This window comes from Eschrichtius robustus, chromosome 6 (assembly GCF_028021215.1).
Source record: "Eschrichtius robustus isolate mEscRob2 chromosome 6, mEscRob2.pri, whole genome shotgun sequence".
NCBI classification, from domain to species: Eukaryota; Metazoa; Chordata; class Mammalia; order Artiodactyla; family Eschrichtiidae; genus Eschrichtius; species Eschrichtius robustus.
In genome coordinates this window covers 62806303-62826116 of record NC_090829.1, presented here as the reverse complement: position 1 = coordinate 62826116, position 19814 = coordinate 62806303, and the positions used below count along the sequence as shown (strand labels likewise).

At 38.9% G+C, this 19814-nt stretch overlaps 1 protein-coding gene and 1 pseudogene across 7 annotated transcripts in view; both read right to left on the bottom strand.

The window, feature by feature from the left end:
- Positions 1-19814, bottom strand: part of YEATS2 (YEATS domain containing 2) — a 107421-nt gene that overhangs the window by 79953 nt on the left and 7654 nt on the right. For all 7 annotated transcript variants that reach the window (XR_011074290.1, XM_068546319.1, XM_068546324.1 and 4 more), the window contains exon 2: positions 305-422. Coding sequence is in view for 6 of the 7 variants with exons in the window: in XM_068546319.1 (XP_068402420.1) it covers positions 305-404 (100 nt within the window). In the remaining variant the exon portion in view is untranslated. The remainder of the gene's footprint in view (positions 1-304; positions 423-19814) is intronic.
- On the bottom strand, positions 4921-5405 carry LOC137765650 (large ribosomal subunit protein eL29 pseudogene; annotated as a pseudogene).

The following is a 19814-nucleotide window of genomic DNA, read 5'->3' as shown; positions in this document are numbered from 1 at the left end:
CACATGATACCACATTGTAGTACACACATTGCTAAGACTTTATGATTACACCTAACATACAATGATAGCTAAAACTTAGAGCCTGTCTCATTACTGACGCTTTCACAGTCTGCCTGATTATGTTCCAGGCTTTTATGCCACACATGGTATATTACTATTAAACAGAGCACTTAGCTAATCCCTCTCACAAACCTCTTCAAAATATACACAATAGTGGACATGCATTTCATTTTAGTTCCTATAAATCTTATAGGGAGGCATATGTCAACAAAGAAATAATTTCCTAAGGCAAGTGAATTTCTACCTGAATTCTCAATTGCTTTATGCCGCTTATTTGGAAGGGCCACAGATACATCCTCATAATCAGGGTCAGTTTCTTTGATTGTTCGCTTGATTCCAGACATGATGACATTCGTTCTTCACTGTGAAGCAATAATACATTAATTAATAACACTGCTTGATACCAATACTTATATGCGTACACACACACAAAAGGAATAAATATTACATAATACTGATATTTATAAGTCTGTGTAAATACACACACATCCCTTTTAAAGCTAAAAACAAAACTAACTTCAAAAGTTCACTGAAAAAAAATCATCATCATCTGTTACAAAGCATGCGTTTCCCTTTCAAAAGAAAATCCTTTAACAAGGCAGCACATTGTTCAGACCTTCCAAAAGGAGCCAGGCTTTCACAGAAGGGACCTCATATAGAAAGAAAAGAAACCAGATTTTGATGAAAACATGGTAAGCCCACAATATCCTGGAAACCACAATGCATCAAATATATGACAGAATACAAGCAATATAACTCAGTAAACAATTTATTATACAAATCCTCAGTAAATAATTTATTATACAAATCCTCTCTCTGGTATTTACATAGTACATGCTATATAACAAGTACTTAATAAATATTATTGTTACTGATCATTTATTATTATTCATAATAAACACAAACTGTATAGACTTATATTAAACTAACAAGCTTGCAATATGGTAAACAAGTCCTAGGTATACAAGTCTCTAAACAAAACCGTCCCATAAATCTTTAGATCTGCACTGTCCCAATACATTAGCCACTAGCCATACGTGGCTCCTTAAAGTTAATTAAAATTAAATAATATTTAAAATTCAGTTCCTTTTCCTACATTTCAGAACACTAGCCACATTTCAAGTGCTCAATAGCCATCAGGGCCAGTAGCTACTAAATTGGACAACAGAGATGCAGACCATTTTATCACTGCAGAAAGTTCCACTGGACACCGCTCCTCTTCCAAACTGTGTTTCATTGAGCACTTATTAATATTTCATGAGTCAGTTTAGGAAATGCTGTACAGATCAGCACTATCCAAAAGCAACATAATGTGAGCCACAAATGGAAATAAACATTTTCTAGTGCCCACATTTAAAAAAAGAAAAAGAAATGGGTGAAATTAATTTTAATAATACATTTTATTTAACCAATGTACCCAAAATATTATCATTCCAATGATATAATCAATATAAACAAATTAGCAATAAGATATTCTACTTTCTTACTTTTGTACTAAGTCTTTTACACCTAGAGTACACCTTAATTTGGACTAGCCACATTACAAAGGCTCAATAACAACCTGTGGCTAGTGGGTCCCTTACTGGGCAGCGAGGGTCTACTGACAGATAAGAAAACAGGTCCAGGGAGGTTAGATGAGTTGCCCCTTAGAAGATTGATCTATGACAGAAAAGACAAGAAGAGCTCCCTAATTTCCAAACCTCTCCTCTACCACTGATGGAGATTATTTACCTAACCAAAGGCAAAAATACACAAAATGTATTTATTGAGGTAATACACAGTTTTAAAATAAAATTAATGAAAATAAAGTATAACTCAAAAATAATTATTTTTTTATTCACTCAAAGTTAAAACAGAAATAACAATTTAAAAGCCTCTCAGCTCTTAGTCCAGTTCTTTCACCCATCTCTGAGGTAGACTCACTTGATTCAGCTGGGAGAGACTCATTATGTAATGATATATATGTAAATCCTGGATCTAGAACATTTTTCTTATAATTGTTATTTTGTATAATGGCCCTAAGCTTTAAAATGTCCTACCTGCCCCCCCCCCCAGCATTTATAAACATCCTAAATCAAGCCATTTAATGTTTGTTCACAATCATTACCTACCTGCTCTAATTTAGAATATAAATGAGTATTTTTGGAGAAGTCCTGAATCCAACTATTATTTTCGGTTTTTAAAGCTTATAAAAAGTGAGAGTAGGGTATTGTTCTTTTAGCCTTCTCCATTTGGTCGGCAACTAGTTATAGACAACCTGAAAAAATCTTGGGCAGTTACATAAATAATACTTTCTTAAAAATCAATAAACCTGGGCTTCCCTGGTGGCACAGTGGTTGAGAATCTGCCTGCCAATGCAGGGGACACGGGTTCGAGCCCTGGTCCAGCAAGATCCCACATGCCGCGGAGCAACTAGGCCCGTGAGCCACAACGACTGAGCCTGCGCGTCTGGAGCCTGTGCTCTGCAACAAGAGAGGCCGTGATAGTGAGAGGCCCGCGCACCGCGATTAAGAGTGGCCCCCGCTCGCTGCAACTAGAGAAAGCCCTCGCACAGAAACGAAGACCCAGCACAGCCATAAATAAATAAATAAATAAAATTAAAAATGTTAAAAAAAAAAAATCAGTAAACCTCACTCCTTTTTCCTTAATGCAGATAGAAAAAGAACAACAACAAAACCTCCTACTATCAAGATAAACCTGGTATCAGAAGTAGATACATCATAGCAGATATCCAATCTGTTTTGCACCATACCATTTCTTCAGTGACCACCTGTCTTCTACAGTTTACCAAGAGTCTTACTAGATTATCTGTAAAAATGAGTGAGTCCAGCATCACCTTCACTCGTCCATCCAGCGGACTTCATAATCTCCATATTCTCTTCCCACACCCCCTCTCTCCCCAAGTACTCTCAGGAGTAACGGTGGCTCCTCCCCCAAAAGGTTGGGGATTCTTGAAGAAAACAGTATTTTGTTTTACCCTCACTTAACGGATAAAGCAAAATTCTCTTTTGACTTGTGCTCTAAAACTGAGACAATAGAAGGGAAAAAAGAGAAGATTTTGGAGGTGCAAGGGGGTGGGGTGGGTAAGGAAGAAACCACCAATGAATTAACTTATGCTGTCAAGGTAATTCACATTTTCATGCAGCCCCTGTAAATAAAGCCTTTCCTGTCATCTTTGGGCATAGGTTTGAGCTCCTCCTGATAAACATGTTGAGGAAGATTTAGGTCTGTACTGAACATTTTTAGTAATTGAGGTCTGCTTCTGTTCTACCAAGAACAATACTAAAGGACATACATGCCACATTCAAGTACATGCTACCTAAGGCTAGGCACATCTGCCAAGGCATGCTCTCACCATGATGTAATAAGTAAGTATGTGGAATGTGTAACAAATGATCCATGTAATAGTAAGTTTTGGATTCTTCTTGTCTGTCTTTGAGATTTATGAAAAGGAAATATGAACAGTTGTTAGATATTGTCAGGTTCAACTTTGAAACAAAATGTCCTACTAATCCTCTTAAGGGTTTGAATCAAATGAAACTGAAAAGAATACTGAGGTGGTAAACTGTTAAAAAAGAAAATCAGTTACTGTTCATAATTTGTCTGTGAGAAAGGATTTTCTCCATACCATGGGACCAAATCCAAATACAGAAATGTATGTAATGCTGATTCCTCTAATTTAAAAATTTTCTCATTGAAATAGCTTCCTTATAAAAAGTAAACACTGTCAATTTAAACTTTAAAAATACACATTGCCCTCCCCCCATGTATTGTAATACAATGTAAGAAAGCAAAACCACCCTGTATCACACTCATTCAAATAACATAAACAAGTCTAAGTTTTTGAAAAAGGTTAAATACCAAAAACAAACAAAACTTTTTAATGCTCTATCCTTTGAAAAGAAAAATAATTTTTAAAGGAAAATTGTACAATTTAAACACAAAAATTATGTAATATAGAGTCACTAGAAATTCTTAGTAAAAGGTCTTAGTTCTCATGTTAGAGAAGACCTAGAATCTAGCCCTGGAACCCTGTCTTGCAAACACCACATCATACAAGACATGGCCAACTCTTGGGTAAAGGAATAAAACCTGATAAATAAGGTTCCTGGAAACTTTACTAAGTGAGGTACCTTCTCAATATAAAATTCTGTGATCCTCATGGCATTTGAATCTCATCAGAACCACTGTATTTCGTGCTTTCTCTCAAGATGACTTTTCCTATCTGATTTAAGAGGGGAGATGGGGAGCAGCAGATACAATCATTTTCCATCTGCTTCCATACAGACAGATGCTCCTAACATGTTAATAATGACTTTATAATTCTTTAGCCCTGTCCTTTCTGTAGTTTTCATTTCAAACAAAATATTTTCCCCTCTGTAAATAAGACGACTAGTGCTCCTTTATTAAACATGTGAATGAGAGAATCCATTCTCCTCTATTAGCCAGATAGACATTTCAAAATTGTCTACAAAAAACAAAACAGAAGAATGGGTAAACAAATTGTAGTATAACCAATGAACTCCCGGTACAACCAACAACAGGAATAAATCTTCATTATGGTAAGTAAAAGAAGCCAGACACATAATAGGAGCACATACTGAATGATCCTATTTACATGAAGTTCAAGAACACACAAATTAATCTATGGTGAACGAAAACAGAATAGTAGTTGGGGTGCTGGTAGTGGAGACTGACTGAGAAGAGGAATAAAGACTCTTTCTGGGGTGACAGAAATATTTTATATCTTTTTTCCCCCGTTTATTTGTACAAATAGCACAGGAGGACACCAGTCCCATGCAGACAGCAGCCCAGGGGTCACACCAGTCCTTCTGTCCTCACATTGGTAGATAAAGGCCTCTACTCTGGAGCCTTTGTGGGGGCCTAGGCAGCTTTGGGAGCCTGAGCTGGACTGGAGTTGGAACTGCAGCTGTACCTGCAGCTGCGGCCTTGGCCTTGGCCTTTGGCCGGCAGAGCCTTAAGGCTTTAGACCCTTAGCGATACGGGCTCTAGCCTGTTTCCCAAACTTGGGGTGAGCGATGTACGCAAGCTGACTGAGCTTGTGGCTGCCGCCCTTTGGGATCTTGGGCTTGACCTCCTTGGGCTTTAAGAGGGCCTTGATAGCCTCAGCATGTGCACTCATGGCCTTGGCGTTGTTGGCCTAGATCTTCTTTAGGCCCTTCTTGTGCTTCTTGGCAAAACACATTTCTCAGGAACTTGGGGTCCACCCCCTTAAGAGATTCATATCATTGTGATTGGGGTTTCTTGATGCCATTTCTGTGCCATTTTCGGGACTGGTTGTGCGTGGTGTGGTTCTTGGACTTGGCCATGTCTGCACCAGGGCCCACCGAATTTTTTTTTTTTTTTTTTTTTTTTTTTTTTTTTTGGCTGTGTTGGGTCTTCGTTGCTGTGCGCAGGCTTTCTCTAGTTGCGGTGAGTGGAGGCTACTCTTTGTTGCGGTGCGCGGGCTTCTCATTGTCGTGGCTTCTCTTGTTGCAGAGCACGGGCTCTAGGAGCGCAGGCTTCAGTAGTTGTGGCACGCAGGCTCAGTAGTTGTGGCTCACGGGCTCTAGAGCTCAGGCTCAGTAGTTGTGGCGCAGGGGCTTAGTTGCTCCGTGGCATGTGGGATCTTCCCGGGCCAGGGCTTGAACCCATGTCCCTTGCAGTGGCAGGCGGATTCTTAACCACTGAGCCACCATGGAAGCCCCGAAATATTTTTCATCTTGATAAAGCTGTAGGCTACACGGGTACATGCAATCGTTAAAAACCCATTCCAACTGTACACTTAAAATCTGTGTATTTCACTGTATGTAAACTGTAGCTCAGCTCAGAAAAGGACTATACAAACATATCTGAACATGCCCTCTCCTGCTTGAAATCTTCCAGTGGCTTCCCATAACTCTTAGAATAAAATCATACTTCCTAACATGACCTACAAAATGTTACATGAATTGGGCCCTGACTGCTTCTCCATCCTTAATCATTAAAGATCCAGACACACTGATTTTCTTTCTTTTTTTTTAAATGTTTTTTATTTTTATTCTTTTTTAAATTTATTTATTTCATTTATTTATTTTTGGCTGCGTTGGGTCTTTGTTGCTGTGTGCGGGCTTTCTCTAGTTGTGGCGAGCGGGGGCTACTCTTCGTTGCAGTGCGCGGGCTTCTCATTGCGGTGGCTTCTCTTGTTGCGGAGCACAGGCTCTAGGCGTGCTGGCTTCAGCAGTTGTGGCACGTGGGCTCAGTAGTTGTGGCTCACGGGCTCTAGAGCACAGGCTCAGTAGCTATGGTGCACGTGCCTCGATGCTCTGCAGCATATGGGATCTTCCCAGACCAGGGCTTGAACCCGTGTCCCGTGCATTGGCAGGCGGATTCTTAACTACTGCACCACCAAGAAAGCCTTGGTTTTCCTTCTATTCCTCAAAAACACCTCAATCATTCCTTAGGGTTTTTGGACTTACGGTTCCTTCTGCCTGGAATGCTTTTCCCCAGGTTAGCTTTACCAGATGCCAGCTCAAATGCCCGCCTTATCAGAGAAGGCCTTCCCTGATCATACTACCGAACACAGCTCTCCCCATGTTCCCTCTCCAAAGTTCCTGGAAGGTCTCAATAAATTATTTGCTGAATAAATAAATGAAGGGATAACTAAAATACATGCCAAAATATAAATACCCACAGGGAACAAACTACTAGCTTTCATCATTCTTTCTATAATACTTACAAATCTATTTGTTGATATTGCTATGCCTTCAAAGGTATTATAGCCAAATGTTTAAAATAAAGGGATATGCAAAGATATGACACACAGACACATGCAAACAAAAAGCATACGTGGCAAGATTATTGGCAGAGAGAATAATTTAAGGCAAAAACCATTTAATACAAAAAAGATTATGTTACCATTAAAAGACACAATTGCAAAGATATGTCATAAACCATAAATCAAACAGCATCATGTCAAGACATACAAAACACAAAACAAACCAGAAATACAAGAATTTAAGAAAATCACAATCATAAGAGGAGAATTTGAACATATGTCTCTCAGAAATTTAAAAGATCAAGAAAACAACAGATAAAAATACAGACGATATAGATAGTACAATTTACAAGCCAGATTTAATATATACATACAACTCTGAACCCAACAAAAAATATTTTAAATAGCTAGAAAAATTCATTAAATTAAATAATATGTTATATGAAGAAAGTCTCAATTACTGCAAAATTAGGATATGTTACAGCTATATTCTCTGATTTTGATAAAATTAAATATGAAATTATTAACAAAAACTCACTATGATATGAAAGAAGGAAATTTCAATAAGACTATTTAAAAATTATCAGCAAAAAGGAAACAATATATCTAAACCTATGGAGATGTGGCCAAAAGGCATCCTCAGAGGAAAAGGAGAGACCAGTTTTCATTTCCAAATATAAGCAGATACAAATCCAGTCCAGCAGGGTATTTTTCTTTTTTTCCCCCAATGTTCACTGCCACACTCCTTACAATAGCGAAGACATGGAAGCAACGAAAATGTCCACCAACATATGAATATAGGTAAAGAATATGTGATACATATATATATACAATGGAATATGACTCAGCCACAAAATAGAAGAAAATAATGCCAATTGCAGTAACATGGATGGACCCAGAGATGATTGTACTAAGTGAAGTAAGTCAGACAGAGCAAGACAAACATTGTATGATATCACTTCTAGGTGGAACCTAAAAATTGATGCAAATGAACTAACTTACAAAACAGAGGCAGACTCACAGACTTGGAAAACAAACTTATGGTTACCAAAGGGGAAAGGTGGGGGGTAGGGATAAATCAGGAACTTGGGGTAAACATATGAATACTACTATATATAACATAGATAAGCAACAAGGATCTACTGTATAGCACAGGGAACTCTACTCAATATTCTGGGAATACCTTTATCAGAAAAGAATCTGAAAAAGAATGAATATATGCATATGTGTAACTGAATCACTTCCAGCAGGGTATTAAAAGAACTGTGCATCGTGACTAGAAGGTTTTATTACCAGCAATAAAGCATTGGGGAGATCCAGAAGCAAGGGGATTTGAACTGCATAGGTCTAACGTTGGACCTTTACAAATATATAAATGCAACTGACTTTCAGTAATCCAAATACATATGATCCATTTCATGAATTATACTTTGCAAACTAAAAATAGCAGCAGCTTCTACTCCAACACCATCCAGGCTTCTCAAAGACTGCCCAATGTGCATGCTGAGAAAGAATAACCATTTTAATATTATACTGACAAAAATCATTAGGCATGAAGAAGTCCTTTCAAAAAAATCAAAATATATATTTCAGAGTCAATTTAAATTTTTTCCTCTATTTGAAGATTACTCATAGAGCTGTCGTCTCCCATTGATACTGATAACTGAAAATCTTCTTCCCAAAATTATGCTTATTTTTCACAATACAAGCTATCTGAAGTAGCCTATTTATAGGAAAGAGTCAGATCAAGGGAAATCTAAAAGGGAGAAGAGAAGATCTTGTTCTGATTTTCATTTAAGCTGGTACCAACAAAAACTCCATCTTAAATGAAACTGAGTTATCTGTAGTGAGGTGGATGGACCTAGACTCTGTCATACAGAGTGAAGTAAGTCAGAAAGAGAAAAATAAATACCGTATGCTAACACATATATAAGGAATCTAAAAAAAGAAAAAAGTGGTTCTGAAGAACCTAGGGGCAGGACAGGAATAAAGACACAGACGTAGAGAATGGACCTGAGGACACGGGTAGGGGGAAGGGTAAGCTGGGACAAAGTGAGAGAGTGGCATGGACATATATACACTACCAAATGTAAAATAGATAGCTAGTGGGAAGCAGCCGCATAGCACAGGGAGATCAGCTGGGTGCTTTGTGACCACCTAGAGGGGTGGGACAGGGAGGGTGGGAGGGAGGGAGACGCAAGAGGGAGGAGATATGGGGATATATGTACATGTATAGCTGATTCACTTTGTTATGAAGCAGAAACTAACACACCATTGTAAAGCAATTATACTCCAATAAAGATGTTAAAAAAGAAAAAAAAACAAAACTCCATCCTAGTTATTCTAAGCCAGGTCTTATACACAAAACCGAGTCTACCTCAGTCCCCCCTTATCTGTGTGGGATACGTTCCAAGACCCCAGTGGATGCCTGAAACAAAGAACAGTAGTGAACCCTGTCTTCTGTTTTTCTCTTTCACCACAAATTTAATGCCTTTTCCATCTTAACTAGGTACTCTTCACACACCGTAGCCATAAATTTCGCAATATGAGGTGTGAAAAAAAAACCTAGCACGAATTTCTTTTTCCTTCTTGACAATTTCATGGATGGAAGATTCGTTCATAAGGCAGATCTTAGCAACCTCAGCATACAACTTCTTTCTTTCCTTATTAACTTTCATCTTTTCACCTAAAGGAAGCACTTTACGGCTTCTCTTTGGCATATCTGAATTGCCAGCATAACCACTCTTTCACTTTGGTGCCATTATAAAGTAAAATAAGGATGACTTGAACACAAGCACTGATACCTCAACAGTTGATGTGATACCAAGATGGCTACTAAGTGACTAAAGGGCAGAATACACAGGACAAAGGGATGATTCACATCCCAGGTGGGAAAGAACTGGGATGGCACAAGATTTCATCATGTTAACTCAGAATGGTGAGAAACTTAAAACTTGTCTGGATAAACAACAAGGTCCTACTGTATAGCACAGCGAACTATATTCAATATCCTGTGATAAACCACAACGGAAAAGAATATGAAAAAGAAGAATGTATACATACGTATAACTGAATCACTTTGCTTGCTGTACAGCAAAAATTAACACAACTTGCAAATCAACTAAACTTCAATAAAATAAATTTAAAAAAAGAGATCAGGAGAGGTGGAGTCAAGATGGCATACTAGGAGGACACGGAACGCCCGTTTCCTCACAACTAGGGCACCTACCAGGCACCAGTGGGGGACCACAGACACCGAAGGGGACAGGAGGAACCCCCACTAACTGGGTAGGACATGCGGCATGGGGGGAGTGAAGGGGGAGGAGAAGTGGAGGCAGGAGGGGACTGGCACCCCAGAGTGGTGGCTAGGGGAGGGGAAGGGATCCCACGCCAGAAGGGGGAATTGGGGAAGCACTGGGAGGGCAGAGGATCAAAAGGAAGCGTGGCCAGGTTTCCCCTGTCCACTTGGACCCCCAGGAACCTGTTGAGATCCCAGGCCTGATCCTCTGCCCACCTAGGCCCCCTCCAGCCGTGCGGGTCCTGAGGGAGTGGGAGGGAGGGAAAGGGGAGCAAAGGTAAGGCCGGACCTCCAGGACCGGCACCCCTGAGGGGCGGCTGGGGTAGGGGAGGAGTTCCTACACCCAGTGGGACCCACCCACGGTTAGGGGGCCAGCAGGATGGGGCAGACCCTGGGGGAGATGGTGGGGGAGGGGCACGGAGGAACGGAAGGGAACGGCGCCAGCGCTTTCCCTGTCCACTTATGCACCAGGAAGCCTGCTGGGCTCCTGGGCCTAATCCTCTGTCCTCAGAGCCTCCCTCCTGCTGTGCAGAACCCAAGCCCTGCCCCACACCCCCACCCAGGGCCCCACCTCTACACTCGGTCCCCCTCCAATTCGTGGGGCCTAAACCCCACCCACACACCCTCACCCAGCGCCCTATCTCCAAACTTCGGGGAACTCCACATTCCAGAGGCCCTCCTTTCCACGTGCTGCCTCTCCCCTTCTGCCCAGGTCCTGAGCAGAGAACCAGACCCAGGCTTGAACAGTGCCCCGCCTAGGCCCCGCCCCATGCTCAAATGTCACCGCCCTCACCGGCCTAGGTCCCGCCTTACCCTAAACCCTGCCCCTGTCTAAGTTCCACCCCCACCTAAACTCCACACCCAAAGCCAAGGCTTTTTTCTTTTTTTTTTTCTGTTTTCTTTTCTTTTTTCCTCTTTTAGATTGGGCTTCTGTTTTACCTTGTTGATTCATTGTTCTTGACTCTTTTATATTTTTTATTTTTCCTAATAAATCTTTTACTTTTCTTATTTTATTTTATTCTTTATATTTTGTTAGTGATCCCTCCTTTTGACTTTTCTCCTCCTTTTTTTTTCTTTTTTTCTGTTGCGGTTTTCTTTTACCTTGTTGCAGTTGTCTCAATTATAGTTTTATTTCTACTAATACGTTTTTTATCTTTCTAATTTTACTTTGTTTATTATTCTTTGATATTGTACTGCTCCTTTTCTTCTTTCTCTCTTCCCTTTTTTTTTTAACCATGCCACGAAGCTTGTGGGATCTTGGTTCTCAGTCTGGAGGTCGGGCCTGAGCTCCTGTGGTGGGAGTTCCAAGTCCAAACCGCTGTACTAACAGAGAACCTCAGACCCCAGAAAATATCAATCGGAGTGAGCCCTCCCAGAGGTCCTCACCTCAGCACCAAGACCAGGCTCTATCCAACTGCCTGCAAACTCCAGTGCTGCACATCTCAGGCCAAACAACCAGTAAGACAGGAATACAGCACCACCCATCAAAAAAACAAAAAAAAAACAGGAAACGACAAAAAAATACATTACAGACGAAGAAGCAAGGTAAAAACCTACAAGACCAAATACATGAAGACGAAATAGGCGACCTACCTGAAAAAGAATTCAAAGTAATGATAGTAAAGATGATCCAAAATCTCGGAGACAGAACATAGAAAATACAAGAAACATTCAACAAGGATCTAGAAGAACTAAAGAGCAAACAGTGATGAGCAACATGATTACCGAAATTAAAAATACTCTAGAAAGAATCAATATCAGAATAACTGGGGCAAAAGAACAGATAAGTGAGCTGGAAGATAAAATGGTGGAAATAACTGCCAGGGAGCAGAATAAAGAAAAAAGAATGAAAAGAAGTGAGGACAGTCTCAGAGACCTCTGGGACAACATTAAACCAACAACATTCGAATTATAGGGGTCCCAGAAGAAGAAGAGAAAAAGAAAGGGTCTGAGAAAATATTTGAAGAGATTACAGTTGAAAACTTCCCTAACATAGGAAAGGAAATAGTCAATCAAGTCCAGGAAACACAGAGAGTACCATACAGGATAAACCCAAAGAGAAACACACCGAGACACATATTAATCAAACTATCAAAAATTAAATACAAAGAAAAAATATTAAAAGCAGTAAGGGAAAAGCAACAAATAACATACACGGGAATCCCCATAAGGTTCACAGCTGATTTTTCAGCAGAAACTCTGCAAGTGAGAAGGGAGTGGCAGGACATATTTAAAGTGCTGAATGGGAAAAACCTACAACCAAGATTACCCTACCCAGCGAGGATCTCATTCAGACCTGATGGAGAAATTAACACCTTTACAGATAACCAAAAGTTAAGAGAATTCAGCACCACCAAACCAGCTTTACAACAAATGCTAAAGGAACTTCTCTAGGCAGGAAACACATGAGAAGGAAAAGACCTACAAAAACAAACCAAAAACAATTAGAAAACGGTAATAGGAACACACATATCAATAATTTCCTTAAATGTAAATGGATTAAACGTTCCAACCAAAAGACACAGACTGGCTGAATGGATACAAAAACAAGACCCATACACATGCTGTCTACAAGAGACCCACTTCAGACCTAGCTAGGGACACATACAGATTGAAAGTGAGGGGATGGAAAAAGATACTCCATGCAAATAGAAATCAAAAGAAATCTGGAGTAGCAATTCTCATATCAGACAAAATAGACTTTAAAATAAAGACCATTATAAGAGACAAAGAAGGACACTACATAATGATCAAGGGATCAATCCACGAAGAAAATATAACAATTGTAAATATTTATGCACCCAACATAGGAGTACCTCAATATCTAAGGCAAATGCTAACAGTCATAAAAGGGGAAATCGACAGTAACACAATAATAGTAGGGGACTTTAACACCCCACTTTCACCAATGGACAGATCATCCAAAATGAAAATAAATAAGGAAACACAAGCTTTAAATGACACATTAAACAAGATGGACTTAATTGATATTTATAGGACATTCCATCCACAAACAACAGAATACACTTTTTTCTCAAGTGCTCACGGAACATTTTCCAGGACAGACCATATCTTGGGTCACAAATCAAGCCCTGGTAAATTTAAGAAAACTGAAATCGTATCAAGTATCTTTTCCGACCAAATCGCTGTGAGACTAGATGTCAATTACAGGAATAAAAACAGTAAAAAATACAAACACATGGAGGGTAAATAATACGCTACTAAACAACCAAGAGATCACTGAAGAAATCAAAGAGGAAATCAAAAAATACCTAGAAACAAATGACAATGAAAACACGACGACCCAAAACCTATGCGATGCAGCAAAAGCAGTTCTAAGAGGGAAGTTTATAGCAATACAACCCTACCTCAAGAAACAAGAAACATCTCAAATAAACAACCTAACCTTACACCTAAAGCAGTGAGAGAAAGAAGAACAAAAAAAACCCCAAAGTTAGCAGAAGGAAAGAAATCATAAAGATCAGATCAGAAATAAATGAAAAAGAAATGAAAGAAACAACAGCAAAGATCAATAAAACTAAAAGTTGGTTCTTTGAGAAGATAAACAAAATTGATAAACCATTAGCCAGACTCATCAAGAAAAAAAGGGAGAAGATGCAAATCAACAGAATTAAAAATGAAAAAGAAGTAAACTGACACTGCAGAAATACAAAGGATCATGAGAGATTACTACAAGCAACTCTATGCCAATAAAATGGACAACCTGGAAGAAATGGACAAATTCTTAGAAAAGCACAACCTTCTGAGACTGAACCAGGAAAAAATAGAAAATATAAACAGACCAATCACAAGCACTGAAATTGAAACTGTGATTAAAAATCTTCCAACAAACAAAAGCCCAGGACCAGATGGCTTCACAGGCGAATTCTATCAAACATTCAGAGAAGGGCTAACACCTGTCCTTCTCAAACTCTTCCAAAATACAGCAGAGGGAGGAACACTCCCAAACTCATTCTATGAGGCCACCATCACCCTGATACCAAAACCAGACAAAGATGTCACAAAAAAACTACAGGCCAATATCTCTGATGAATATAGATGCAAAAATCCTCAACAAAATACTAGCAAACAAAATCCAACAGCACATTAAAAGTATCATACACCACGATGAAGTGGGATTTATCCCAGGAATGCGAGGATTCTTCAGTATATGCAAATCAATCAACGTGATACACCATATTAACAAACTGAAGAAGAAAAACCATATGATCATCTCAATAGATGCAGAAAAAGCTTTTGACAAAATTCAATACCCATTTATGATAAAATCTCTCCAGGAAGTAGGCATAGAGGGAACCTACCTGAACATAATAAAGGCCATATATGACAAACCCACAGCTAACATCATTCTCAATGGTGAAAAACTGAAACCATTTCTTCTAAGATCAGGAACAAGACAAGGTTGCCCACTCTCACCACTATTATTCAACACAGTTTTGGAAGTTTTAGCCACAGCAATCAGAGAAGAAAAAGAAATAAGAAGAATCCAAATAGGAAAAGAAGTAAAACTGTCACCGTTTGCAGATGACATGATACTATACATAGAGAATCCTAAAGATGCTACCAGAAAACTACTAGAGCTAATCAATGAATTTGGTAGAGTAGCAGGATACAAAATTAATGCACAGAAATCTCTTGCATTCCTGTACACTAATGATGAAAAATCTGAAAGAGAAATTAAGGAAACACTCCCATTTACCACTGCAGCAAAAAGAATAAAATATCTAGGAATAAACCTACCTTAGGAGACAAAAGACCTGTATGCGGAAAACTATAGGACACTGATGAAAAAAATTAAAGATGATACAAATAGATGGAGAGAGATACTACGTTCTTGGATTGAAAGAATCAACATTGTGAAAATGACTATACTACCCAAAGTAATCTACAGATTCAATGTAACCCCTAACAAACTACCAATGGCATTTTTCAGAGAACTAGAACAAAAAACTGCACAGTTTGTATGGAAACACAAAAGACCCCGAATAGCCAAAACAATCTTGAGAAAGAAAAACGGAGCTGGAGGAATCAGGCTCCCTGACTTCAGACTATACTACAAAGCTACAGTAATCAAGACAATATGGTACTGGCACAAAAACAGAAATATAGATCAATGGAACAGGATAGAAAGCCCAAAGATAAACCCACGCACATATGGTCACCTTATCTTTCATAAAGGAGGCAAGAATACACAATGGAGAAAAGACAGCCTCTTCAATAAGTGGTGCTGGGAAAACTGGACAGCTACACGTAAAAGAATGAAATTAGAACACTCCCTAACATCGTACACAAAAGTAAACTCAAAATGGATTAAAGACTTAAATGTAAGGCCAGACACTATAAAACTCTTAGAGGAAAACATAGGCAGAACGCTCTATGACATAAATCACAGAAACATCCTTTTTGACCTACCTCCTAGAGAAATGGAAATAAAAACAAACAAATGAGACCTAATGAAACTTCAAAGCTTTTGCACAGCAAAGGAAACCATAAACAAGACGAAAAGACAACCCTCAGAATGGGAGACAATATTTCCCCACTAAGCAACTGACAAAGGATTAATCTCCAAAATTTACAAGCAGCTCATGCAGCTCAATACCAGAAAAACAAACAACCCAACCCAAAAATGGGCAGAAGACCTAAACAGACATTTCTCCAAAGAAGACACACAGATTGCCAACAAACACATGAAAAGATGCTCAATATCACTAACCATTAGAGAAATGCAAATTGAAACTACAATGAGGTGTCACCTCTCACTGGTCAGAAAATGGCCATCATCAAAAAATTTACAAACAATAAATGCTGGCGAGGGTGTAGAGAAAAGAGAACCCTCTTGCACTGTTGGTGGGAATGTAAATTGATACAGCCATTATGGAGAACAGTATGGAGGTTCCTTAAAAGACTAAAAATAGAACTACCATATGACCCAGCAATCCCACTACTGGGCATATACCCTGAGAAAACCATAATTCAAAAAGAGACATGTACCACAATGTTCACTGCAGCTCTATTTACAATAGCCAGGACATGGAAGCAACCTAAGTGTCCATCGACAGATGAATGGATAAAGAAGATGTGGCACATATATACAATGGAATATTACTCAGCCATAAAAAGAAATGAAATTGAGTTATTTGTAGTGAGGTGCATGGAGCTAGAGTCTGTCATACAGAGTGAAGTAAGTCAGAAAGAGAAAAACAAATACTGTATGCTGGGACTTCCCTGGTGGCGCAGTGGCTAAGAATCCGCCTGCCAATCCAGGGGACACAGGTTTGAGCCCTGTGTCGGCCAACACAATCACTGTTTCTTCAACTCACCTGGTATGGGAAAAAATAGGTCTTTTAAATAAAAATAGCCACAATTTTACACTGGACCAGAATGGTGGGAAGCTGATAGAGGTTGGTCATTTGCATCAAACTGATGTGATCCACTAGGTTGATGTGGCCATCCCCAGTGTGACATGTAAAGAGGTGAGCAAAATGGGACAGTTAGACAGCTGAGCTCAAAAAAACTGTTTCATTATTTAAGTATTATATATTTCCAGGCCAAAAACACCTACTTTCCTATTATAAATAAAACTGCTTAAGACTACATAAGTTGTTATATAAGGTCTGTCCCAGGATCCATTCAGAACAGTATTCTGTCTCCAGTCTTACAAAGTAACAAGAAAAAGAGTTTAGGATCAAACAGCTATTCTAAATTATGAACGCCCTGCTTCTACCCATTAGTGCAACAGCTGGAGATCTGGCTTTAGGTAGGTTTACCCTTCCTTTACCCGACCTCTTAAACATACTCTTTGTAGACAGACTGAGCTATCTGGGAAGTTTACAGGTTTTGATGTATTTACGGTAAATTCTTCTTAAGTTGACAGAAGGTAGGCCATGTAACATTCCAGTAACTTCCTTGGAGCCACTTTCAGACAAAAATCACTGGAATTATCTAAAGTGATAATTCTGACGCATATGACAACCTTGTTGTTTCAGTTGTGAAACCATAAAAGTTTCCTTTCCAAGAGAAGCAAAAAGAGGAAAAAAAAAAAGACTTGTCTACAAATAAGGGCTGAAAAGGAAAGAAAGGAACTGGACCAGATCAAGATTGTGTCAAACTCTTGGCCACAGTCACTGAGAATATATAAATTAAGCCTAATTTTGCACACTTCACTAAACAGGGATTTTTTTCACTGGAGCTTTCAAACTGACAGTCAATCCTATGGGGATAAGTCTCATGCCATTCTATCAAGAGCTGAGATTCTAGAAAGAAAACAAGTACCTTAAAACATAAGATATTTTTCAGAAAATTGGTTTTTCTTTAGCAACACTGCCTAATCTAGAAAATCTACCTATTTACAAAAATCTACCTATTGATGAAATTTTTCTGGAATTAGATACAGTGATGGTTGCACAACTTTGTAAATATACTAAAAAAAAAAAAAACCAAAAAAATCCCCCGAGTATTACACTTTAAAGGAGTGAATTGTTTTTTTACATTGTTTACTCTCTTTATTTTTTAACATCTTTATTGGAGTATAATTGCTTTACAATGGTGTGTTAGTTTCTGCTGTATAACAAAGTGAATCAGCTATACATATACATATATCCCTATATCTCCTCCCTCTTGCGTCTCCCTTCCGCCCTCCGTATCCCACCCGTCTAGGTGGTCACAAAGCACTGAGCTGATCTCCATGTGCTATGCAGCTGCTTCTCACTAGCTATTTTACATTTGGTAGTGTATATATGTCCATGCCACTCTCTCACTTCGTGCCAGCTTACCCTTCCCCCTCCCCGTGTCCTCAAGACCACTCTCTACATCTCTGTCTTTATACCTGTCCTGCCCCTAGGTTCTGCAGAACCTTGTTTTTTTTGTAGATTCTATATATATGTGTTAGCATACGGTATTTGTTTTTCTCTTTTTGACTTACTTCACTCTGTATGACAGAGTCTAGGTCCATCCACCTCACTACAAATAACTCAGTTTCATTTCTTTTTATGGCTGAGTAATATTCCATTGTATATATGTGCCACATCTTCTTTATCCATTCATCTGTCGATGGACACTTAGGTTGCTTCCATGTCCTGACTATTGTAAACAGAGCTGCAGTGAACATTGTGGTACATGTCTCTTTTTGAATTATGGTTTTCTCAGGGTATATGCCCAGTAGTGGGATTGCTGGGTCATATGGTAGTTGTATTTTCAGTTTTTTAAGGAACCTCCATCTGTTCTCCATATTGGCTGTATCAATTTACATTCCCACCAACAGTGCAAGAGGGTTCCCTTTTCTCCACACCCTCTCCAGCATTTAGTGTTTGTAGATTTTTTGATGATGGCCATTCTGACTGGTGTGAGGTGATACCTCATTGTAGTTTGGATTTGCATTTCTCTAATGATTAGTGATGTTGAGCATCCTTTCATGTGTTTGTTGGCAATCTGTATATCTTCTTTGGAGAAATGTCTGTTTAGGTCTTCTGCCCATTTTTGGATTGGGTTGTGTGTTTTTTTGATATTGAGCTGCATGAGCTTAAAGGAGTGAATTTTATAGTATGTGAAGTAGAGCTCAATAAAGGCATTATAAATAATAACAATGACAAACCCACTATACATTAACCTTAAACAGAAATCTATTTACAGATTATCCTTCCCCAAGTATGCATGTGCATGCTGTGTGTACACTTGCAGGAGGGCAAGGCAGTCACCTGGGGAATCAACCTTAGGAAGACCAGTTCCTAATCAACATTAGGAAGACCAGAGGCATGGACTGTTAACACTTTCAAATTTAATTTTTTAATCAAATATTTCAGATATTCAAAAAAGGTATAAAATGATCAGCGAGAGGAACACAAGGAGGTTCAAAAGTATTAGTGATCTCCTATGTATTTTTTAATTATTTATTTATTTATTTATGGCTGTGTTGCGTCTTCATTGATGGGCGCGGGCTTTCTCTAGCTGTGGAGAGCGGGGGCTACTCTTCGTTGCGATGCATGGGCTTAGTTGCTCTGCAGCATGTGGGATCTTCCCGGACCACGGCTCGAACCCATGTCCCCTGCATTGGCAGGTGGATTGTTAACCACTGTGCCACCAGGGAAGTCCCACTGATCTATTTCTTAAGCTGGGTGATAGCTAAGTAGGTATTTGCTACTTTATTATTATTCTTTAAAACGTACCTCCTTATTATATATGCTCTTTAATATACATATGATGTATTTCATAATTTTTAAAAACAAAACAAATTAAAAGAAATTATGTACATTCATACTATGGAATAAATCAGTTCCACTATAATGTGACATATGCATTCCTAAAAATCACCATGCTGTATAAAATTGCATAACAGAAACCACAAGGCTTATGGGAAAAACGGGTTTGAGCCCAACACTCAAAAATTTTATCAGTGACATTAAGAAAAAAAGGGAATCAAATAAAAAAAGGCATCTAATATTGTAAAAATGGCAGCACAGTTTTACACATTAAATGGTTAAGAAATACCTAAGTGCTACAATAAACTTGGCAGTTTGCCTTGAAAAAGACCTCAAGTTTGCTTGTGGAAGTGGGCATTGAAAAGTTACAGCTTGCTGAGTTACCTTGAAGTGGTAAGGAGGCTAATCTGAAATCAACAGAAAAGTGTAACACCAGATGTGGATGGGTGTGGCTCATAACACAGCAAACTGAGGTTGCTGGAGG